Source organism: Lathyrus oleraceus, chromosome 1, assembly GCF_024323335.1.
Source record: "Lathyrus oleraceus cultivar Zhongwan6 chromosome 1, CAAS_Psat_ZW6_1.0, whole genome shotgun sequence".
NCBI classification, from domain to species: Eukaryota; Viridiplantae; Streptophyta; class Magnoliopsida; order Fabales; family Fabaceae; genus Lathyrus; species Lathyrus oleraceus.
In genome coordinates, this window is record NC_066579.1 from 382,167,742 (window position 1) to 382,178,051 (window position 10,310).

The following is a 10,310-nucleotide window of genomic DNA, read 5'->3' on the forward strand; positions in this document are numbered from 1 at the left end:
AAAATGATGTCATTATTTTCCATGAATCGTTATCCTTCAATTGGTTCCTTTATTAAGTCAAAACTAAGAAAAAATAGGAGGACTTCCTGGTAAGTTCCCAGTAACTTGAAATCTTCTAAGAAATCTGAATGTTCTTTCAGGTTCAGGATCTCCTCTGTAGACTGGATTTAAAAACCTGCACGTGCAACAGCTAAGCATTTGTTGTGTCACCATAGTACAAAAAATGTCATAAGCTCAAATGCTTGTTTAATAAAAAGAAATAGTGTTTTTATGCAAAATCAAAATGTTATTCTTGATACACTCCCCGAAAACTCCATCAAAAATGTGTTGCTTAAAAATGTGTGATGTCATATGCAAGTATACATGTATTTTAATGTAGTAAGTGATAGAATAGTAAGGGTGTCCAACCCACAGGGAGTGGAAAATAACTTAGGTTGATTTTGTAAAACTATCTTTTGTAAATGATCATTAGAGAAAATAATAATAGTTGATGGTTGTCACAAATTCAATTTTGGAATAAACAACGGTAAAAATAGTTAATACGAATAAAATGAAGTCAATATTGGAGAGCATGTTGGGAAATGATCCATTAATATAACTTGTCTAATATGTATACATGATGTGTTATGTCGTGCCAGAAGAGGTCAAAAAGTGATCTTATGGTGTATCTGTACAACATCAGAAACATATATAGTAAAGCAAGGGGATAAATCTTTAAACCTCGCTTATAAGTTTGATGCATGTCTAGTTGTATTCTGAATGTCCTCTATGATTGTAGCTCTTTATGTCTAAAGTAGCTAATATAGTGAATATCTTTATCCTAATATTTTCAATCACTTTTATCATAAAATCCACTTGTTGTTGGATCTCTCACAGCAACAAGCTTGTATCTTTTCCTAAGTTGATCATTCAAAGAAGTAGATTTATGAAAGTTTAACACATGATAAAACAAATCACTAACAACATAACACTTAACACTAACGATTATTTCATATTAACTTCACATTTCTCAATATAAAAGGGTTTAGCTTACGATGAGCCTAGTACATACATCAACATTGGATCCTAATCTAAACATTTGTAAACACGTAATGAAAAAGAAATGGAAATCTAAGAGTAACTTATTCGCCTTATTTCAATCTTTAATCAGCAAGAGACGACCTCTATCATGCAAAATACTGGTAGCATACACTTGAGATTATGAGAATAAGAAGATCTCTAATTTTTTCAGCTCACTCTCTTCACTAATTTCTTCCAAGTGTTTCTTTCTCTGAAATGTTGAACCTTTCTTGCATTTCCTCCAAGAGATCCTTTTATAATCACTTCCATATAGGGGTTTTATGTTGTCTTGCATCATGGGATTTTGGATATTTGTGAATTTTGGCTCAAAGGAATCAACAAGTTTCCCTCCAATTCTTCATTTTCGTATCATTGCGGAGTTAGGTACAACCAGCATGTGGGAGACAAAGTTTCTTGTGATACGTTAGTGGCACAAATATTCAGAAGGCGGTGTATTGCGTACCTGGTCGCTATAGTGGATTTACTATGGTGCAGAGTTTTATCCTCTAGCGCCTTGTTCTTATCTCTTTTCTATTTAATTCAAATGCACTTCATTCTACGTATTGGTGCCACATAAGCCCTAAAACTAGGAATTTATACTCTTTGTGACTTCCATTGTATCCAGATCTCCACTTTTATTTGGGGTTAAAGCCCTGTTCCTGAACTGTCGTACCAAGACTCATCAAAAGTTATCTCTACACAAACAGCAAACACATAAAAACTCACAAAAGAGAGCACATATTGTGCTATTTGTAATCTACTTAAAAACAACAAAATGCATTAAAATAAACTAGTAAATAACTAAATTAAAAAGATAAATTCAAGTGCTAAGGTTTGTAATAACTCACAAAATGTGAGTTATCAAAAGTCTTAGAGAAGAAAGGAGTTAGGATTGCATATATTTGAGTTATCCAATATATGTATGAAGGGATATCAACTAGTGTGCGGAACTTTAGTTTTTTACGAGTTCAATATATAAATAAATAATAAAAAATGATCAATTTTTTTAAATTGTGGAATGAAATAATTCATCCATAACACCATGTTATTGATAGAAGTAATAAATTTTCCCTAAAAAGGTGAAACCTTAGTGAGAGAAAAATGGGAGTAAATTACAGTTTTAATATTTAATTTCTAGAGACATTATATATATATATATATATATATATATATATATATATATATATATATATATATATATATATATATATATGAATCAAATACTTTCATTTTCAAAAAACAGTCAATACATCTGATCCTATTTGGATCCAGAAAGAGCTTACAAACTCAACAATTACTACAAATCCACAAACTGATCTACATTTCTAATCTTTGCATAAATTACTAGCATTAAAATGAATATTCAGAGCTCTATGCATAACACATCTTTTGACTATGTTATATCTAATGGTGTCTTTAATATCAGGTTTTGTACTTTGGTGAGAGAACACTCTTGCATTTCTTGACCTCCAGATTTCATACACTTCTCAGCAATAGCAATTTTCATAAGTTTTATTTTCCAACCTTTTCTCTTGATTTCTTGTATGAGCCATCTCTTCTCCCTGCTCCATCCTGCAGGATTTTTGTGATAGCCAATCCAGGTTAAGATGTCTTTCCATATGCTCTTTGTGTTTTCACAATAAAAAATAGGTGCTCCATAGATTCAGTATGATCATAATACACACAAGCCCTATCAGTTGTGATCCCAAATTTCCTTAGCCTATCTTTTGTGGAAAGTCTTCCCATGAAAATGAACCAAAGAGTGAAAGTAGCTCTTGGATGAGCATAATTGCTAAAGAGTGTCTTCTTCCAATCTACCTGCTCCTTCTCTCCTCTCAGTGCTCTATACATGGCAGAAATTTGATATTTACCTGTGTGAGGGGCATCCTCTCAATATTGGGTTTGCTCTACTTTCTCTCCGCTTTTCAAAATATTTTTCAGTATCCAGGAGCATTGTACTAAAACAAGTCATAATCCAGTTGATGAATTTTGGGGGAAAACTCATTGCTCTCATAATAGCTTCCAGTGTTGTCCACTCTAGTGTGTCATAGGCTTTTTGCAGGTCCATTTGAATGGCACACCTAGGAGAAATATGTCTTTTGTTATAACCTCTTAGTAGTTCATGTTCAATGAAGATATTTTCATGAATTAGCTTTCCAAGTACAAAAGTTGATTGACTCTCATCCACTACTATATTGATCACCTTACTCAATCTTGTTGTTAGGAATTTTGAGATGATTTTATACAGAGTGGTACAACATGCTATTGGTCTCATCTCTTTCATTATTGTTGCACTAACATCTTTTTAGTATCAAAGTAACTGAGGCACATTTTAAAGTTGCATATACCCTATTACACTCAAAGAACTCATGTATAGTTGCTCTCATATCTGTTTTGATATAATTAAAAATAAAAATGACTAAATTTTTTGGATATATAAATAATATCTTTTAATTAAAACAAACAATGGTTAATTAGTTGAATAGTTATCAAAGAAACAATATTTTATTATTTTTAATAATAAATTAATTAATTAAATTCTAGTCAATAATAAAAGAGTAAGTTTATTTTTTTTAAATAAACAAATTTTTAATTAATTTCAAAGAAACAATTGCTAGTTAGTTGAATAATTATCAAAGAAATGATATTTTATGAAAACTAATAATATATAAATATATAAAATATTAATTAATATAATATATAATATTAAATAAAAAATAAGTATACAAAATTAAGAAAATAATAATAATAAGTAAATAAATATTAGAAATAGTAGTTAGTTGAATACATAACATTAAAAACATATTAAATAAACATTAAATAGAAAATTTGATAAAAATAATAAATAAATAAATATAAGAAATATGATTTATCTAGATAAAAAGATCTGACACAATAGTTTATTAATTTAAATAAATCGAGCTACAACTTAAAGAAAAGAGTTTTATACCTATAAGATGGACCTATTTATATTTAATTTTATATATTATATTAATTTATAAAAATTATTAATTTATATTGTGTATAATTCATGTTTATCTATACATTAAATATGTCGGAAAGGTGAAAAAAATGTATATGTTCTAAAAAAATATTAATCTAAAATATTAAATGTAAAAAATCTAATAAATATATTTTTAAATAAATTAATAAATCAAATAGATTTTTATAAAGGTAAGACCAGATTCAAAATAAAATCTTTAACAGGTAATAAGTCAAAATTAAACCTTAGTATTTTTAATTAGGTCGGTGTATTTAAAATATTTTATCAAAATAAGTTATATAATATATATATATATAGAAATAATTTTAATATATTTTATTTTATTTTATAAAAATAATTTATGCAAATTTATTTATAAATATTTATTTGATAAACACTTGTATTATAACCTTTGTATTATATATTGTAAATAAGTTTGGCTAAATTTTTTATAAATAAATATAATAAAATTTAAAGATTAAAGGTAGTGCAAGTGTAAATTTTACGCCATCCTCTAATAAAATTATAATATTCAGCTATGTCATAATAGTATTTTGAAATTAAAAATATGATTTGGCGAGAAGGATGTCTCTTATTGATTGAAAATGTAAAAATATTTTATATTGTCAGTGTATTTTTTTTTTCTAAAATTTATAATTGATTATAAAAATTCTTATTAAAAATATATTTGAATTAATTTGCTTTTAGAGTGGATAAGATAGAACAATTTATATTTATAAATTAACATAAACAAGTTATTTATATTTATAAATTAATATTTAGGAAAAAAAAGTTAGATCCTTTAAAAAAAAAAAAATTTACTATATGATCTACCTATTTAAAAACAAAACAGACAAATGAAACCGCGTGAATGCATAAATATATGGGAGTTTTTTCTATTAAAGGAAACATGATCTGAAAATTATTAAACATATTCTTTTGTTTTATTGTTTAAAGTAAAAAAAATCTTTCTTAAAGTAAAGGATTAAATTTTAAAATTTAATATAAATACCATATCTTACTACTACATTGCACAAGCTTATGATTATCCAACATAATTTTTTACCCTAATCAAATGTCTCTAAGATCACAAACCCCACCACTCCATCATCATCATCAATCTCTCACCATGAACCCTACCAATGAAAACGACACAATTGACATAGAATGCATTGATCATCAAGAAGAAACACAACATCATCAAAATCAACCATCACCGATCATCAACAACAATAATCACCTGCATGCAGATGAAAAATCATTCACAAACAAAAGGTACATGCCCCTCTTGATAATCAACTACCTCTTACTCTTTGTTGGTTCCATCTCATCAAGTTTACTCTCTAAATACTATTTCATCCACAAAGGTTCAAGTAAATGGGTTTCAACTTGGGTTCAATGTGCTGGTTTCCCTCTCTTAATCATCCCAATTTTTCTCCCTTATATCCTCAACTCCACCAAAAGAACACCCTTTACTGATTTCACTACAAAAATGTTAACTTTATCGATTTTCGTCGGTATCATGTTAGGGTTGAACAATCTTTTAATCTCATGGGGTGTTGCCTATCTTCCGGTTTCAACTTCAGCACTTTTGTTATCTTCTCAACTTGTTTTCAATCTCATTCTCTCAGCTATCATAGTGAAACAAAAAATCACTTTTTCAAATCTCAATTGTGTTATTCTCTTAACCCTAAGTTCAATCATTCTTGCATTGAACTCAAGTAGCGAAAAACCAGAAGGGCTAACGAAAAAAGAATACTTTATTGGATTCTTTTGCACCATAGGTGCAGGATTGTTATTCGCACTATATTTACCAGTAATGGAGAAGGTTTATAAGAAAGTTTATTGTTACGAAATGGTGATGGAAATGCAGCTTATAATGGAGATTGCAGCGACGGTTTTAGCGACGGTGGGAATGACATTCGACGGTGGATTTTCGGAGATGAAGAGAGAAAGTGAAGAAGTGTTTGACAAGGGAAGTAGAGTTTATTGGGTGACGGTTATGGCGAATGTGGTGACGTGGCAGTTTTGTTTCATGGGAACTGCTGGGATGGTGTTTTTGACATCTTCATTAACCGGTGGAATTTGTATGACAGCATTGTTGTCTATGAATGTGTTGGGTGGTGTTTTGGTTTATAGAGATTCATTTGGTGGTTTGAAAGCTGTTTCAACTGTTTTGTGTTTGTGGGGATTTTGTTCTTATGTTTATGGAATGTATGTTAAGATGTTGAAAGAGAAAGGGAGAATGGTGAAGGAAAAAGATGATTCATCCATGGAGTTGGCTAGTATGAGGAGGAATGGAGGTGCAAATAGTTGAATATATTATCATATATCAAAAGTTTATGTTGAATACTAAACTTTTGATTAGTTGTATTCATTAATATAAAAAAAATTTAAGATTCAGATTGTCGAAAATCATAGCTCATTTTGTCAAAAGTCGGATATTGTTAGCTTAAACCCTAATAATAAGTCTCGAAACTCTGGTAATCACGGTTGCGTGTATGAGTTTAATGCTTTTTAGAGAAGAAAAAAATTGTTTAAGATCAAACATACTGATAAAACTGTTCTGCATTATTTTTCTTAAGTTTGGTATAGCTTTTTTTCTTTATCACAAGAAATCTGTTCATAAAGTTTACTTGGATCTTAATTAAACTTAGTCACGTATATAATATGTTCTGTAATCTAAAGTGTTTCTGATCCACATTAAGTTAACTAAATTTACAATAATCAAAGAAGATATGTAGTTAATCAGATTTACATGTTGTAGAAATTATTCTCAATGACTAATAAATTTGTTCATTGACATAAAATAAAATAAAATGAAGATATTTTAGAGATATACAAGCATATCCAAAATCATAGAAGGAATGAAGTATTTTATTTTAAAAAGCATATCCAAAATCAATAAATTTAAGTAAAAAAAGTTTCTCTCAAAAGTTTACTTTAGGATTTCTTTACCTACCATCATGCCGAAAATCCATAAACATAGACTAAATTTTGAACATTATAAATAAATAGATATCTATTAATGTCTATATAGCATACTTTTTTCTACACATTCATTCAATGAATATTAATGTTATTTGACCATTTTAATATCCATAAATATTTTCATAAATATTAGTAAGATGAAATGTATCTGGATGTAAATGTAAAACTCACAAACAATGCATTCAAATCAAATTTATATAATAAGATTTGACATATAAAGGCATTTATAATAAGATAATTATTGGACTTTTACTAAAAAGCTCACAACAAAAGTAGTTAACGAATGTGACTTTTACTAAAAAGGTTCACATAATGCATGTGGCACTTTTTATTTTTGGACTAAGAACAAAATAGGTTTAATATTGATAATGTAGCTTAATTAGTGTAGACTAGTGATTAATTAGGTTAGTTGAGTTAAAAAGTAGGGTGAAAAATTTTTCAGTGTGAAAAGTAAATGATATAGAGTGTAGGTGTAGGTGTACGTATAAGTTTGTTGTTTTCCTCCATCTTGTGAAGTTATGAGTTTGTCATTTTCCAAATCTTCTACGTAAGCAGTTCAATTTAGGTTCGACAAAGTGATAAGAACAAATCTATATTCAGGTTTGATCTAGAGATTCTGTAAATATGAAGTCTCTTGATCCATTATATGTATTTGGGCTAATTGTGAGATTCGGATGTTTTATCTTTTAAGCAATAATTGTCGAGTAAGTTAAGACAAAATTTAAATTAAGAGAGGTGGTGTTGTGATGAAGATTCGCTTTTTGAAAATCCGTGAATAATTTCGAAAATATATTTTTGGATGTATCTATTTCATATTAAAATATGTTTTAAGTGAGACACACTCTTATTTTTTTTTCAAAAATTAGTTTGAAAGTGTATATTTGGACTCACCCCTATAATGATTTTGTTAATTTCAGAATTCAATGACAAATACGGAAGTGCAATTGCAGATTTGTCAATCGAAAAATTTAATAAAACATCACCTTGCATGTTTGTTTCACTCATGATCATACGACCATTTATTCTTCAAACCTTGTCAAAACCTCCTTCCACACTCAATCAACTTGTATACTTCAAAAACAACATTTCTCTATTTTTTTCACATCAAAAAGAGGGGAAAAAGTTAGAATTTAAGGTAATATACATATATTTCCTTCCTCATTACTTCATATAATCTATTTTTTGTTGGAAATACGTCAAATTCTCAATATGAAATTTCACCAAACCTATGGAGAATTTCGAATCAAATCTTGATGAACAAAAATCAGTCTTTTTGATTGATTACTCCTCTTGTTCTTCACTCTTCACACGGGTGAATCAACCAGTCTTGGTTGCAAGATTATTCTGTTGCATAATGATTATTTAAGAAGAAAAGATGAATAGGGGAAGAAAGGGAAATTAGGGCTTTTGAGAAACGAGGAAGTAGAATAAGTATTTATGCAAAGAAACTTCTTTACTTTTCACACTGAAATTTTATTCAACTATGCAACTGCAATCGTTGTGTTGTGTGTTACAATCAATGATAGGGGACATCCGTACTTATAGGTTGAGATTGCTTGCACATCAAGCAATCTCCAACTAACCTAACTAACTCAACTAAAATAACAAATAAAGCTAAGTAAAATTTTATCGACATTTCGACATCTATACAATTCGACACAAATAGCATTTCGACAACAATAAACTTTGTCCAAAATGTTGTTTTGACACAAAGAATTATACTTTTAACACACCACCTAATTCATTGCGTCTAACCCACTAGTGCACCACCTAGCGTAAACACATATCAACTATGGATTTTCTTTCCTCGACATCACTACACCAACTTGGGTTAGTGTAATCCACTAGCTTGCATTCTTTTCCTTCATCAATTGCAGGAAATGTAATGCCATAGTCGAGAGTTCCTTTCAGATACCTTATTATCCTCTTTGTCGCTGCTAGATGTGATACATTTGACTTCTGCATGAATTTACTCACCACACCCACATTGTATGATAGATCAAGCCTTGTGCGACAAAGGTATCTTAATGATCCAATAAGTCTTATGTACTGTGTTAGGTCGACATCATCTTCATTTGTATTTTTCGACAGTTGTAGTCTTGGTTCAGCAAGTGTCGAAATCGAGTTGTAGTCTTCCATCTCAAATCTCTTGAGTATCTCGCTTGCATATCATCTTTAATGCATCATCAAGCCTCTACTATCCTTGTAGAATTCAAGGCCAAAGAAGTATGAAATGTTTCCCATATCAGACATTTCGAATTCCTTGCTAAGATCACCTTTGAAGTCTTCGATCTCTTTCTTGCAACTACCTGTTATCAACAAATCATCGACATAGAGACATAGTATAAGCAATTCACTATTGATTCTTCTTACATATACTTCATGCTCAGTTGTGCACTTCACAAATTCATTCTCCATTATAAAGATGTATATCTTCTTATTTCAAGCTCTTGGAGCTTGCTTAAGTCCATACAGGGATTTATGCAACATGTATACCTTTCTTTCTTCGCCATGTTTCAAAAACCCAATTGGTTATGCGACATAAACTTCTTCATCTAAGGGGCCTTCAGGAATGCACATTTCATACTCATCTGACGCATATGCTAGTTATTCATATTTTCTAGACCAATAACAAACTTGATTGTTTCGATTCTAGAAACAGGTGCAAAAACTTTGTCGAAGTCGAATCCTTCTTTCTGCAGAAATCCTTTCACAACAAGTCTTTCCTTGTGTCGAGTTACTTCACCTTTGGGATTCAACTTCACCTTGCATAACCATTTCACATCAATTACCTTCTTGCCTTGAGGCAATTCGACAAGTGACCAAGTGTTGTTGACTTTGATGGAATTCAGTTTCTTATTCATTGCTTTCATCCACTTTAAACCCTTCAATGCCTCACTTGCATTGATTGGTTCGACATTTGCATAGAAAGCATAGGATACCAGCTCACCTTCATCGTCGACCACATCATCTGATGTAATCATACATTCTTGTAACCTTGCAGGCATGTATCTGGTTCTTTGAGGTCTTCTTGTGCTTTCTTGACCTTTGACTTCTTTTTTCGAACTTCTCTTTTGACTTCACTTGTTGGTTCTTCACATAAGATTCTCACTGAATCCTTCTTTATATTTTCAGTCCAATATCATTCCTTAAGCTCATCTATGATCATGTCTCTACTGATCACTACTTGCTTGTTCACTAGGTCGAACAACTTGTATCCTTCATTTGAATGATATCCTATTATAATCATTTGACTCGACTTATCATCAAGTTTTCT

General features: G+C 30.0%; 1 protein-coding gene across 1 annotated transcript; it reads left to right on the forward strand.

The window, feature by feature from the left end:
- Positions 1 to 5,067: 5,067 nt before the first annotated feature.
- On the forward strand, positions 5,068 to 6,626 carry LOC127138299 (probable purine permease 4). The gene has a single exon (XM_051064718.1). It carries the CDS (start codon positions 5,118 to 5,120, stop codon positions 6,357 to 6,359), a length of 1,242 nt encoding a protein of 413 aa, XP_050920675.1. The 5' UTR covers positions 5,068 to 5,117; the 3' UTR covers positions 6,360 to 6,626.
- The last annotated feature ends 3,684 nt before the right edge of the window (positions 6,627 to 10,310 follow it).

What these genes read in the sequence shown, in the direction of transcription:
- LOC127138299 (XM_051064718.1), top strand. Translation starts at nt 5,118, where the DNA reads ATGTCTCTAAGATCACAAACCCCACCACTCCATCATCATCATCAATCT.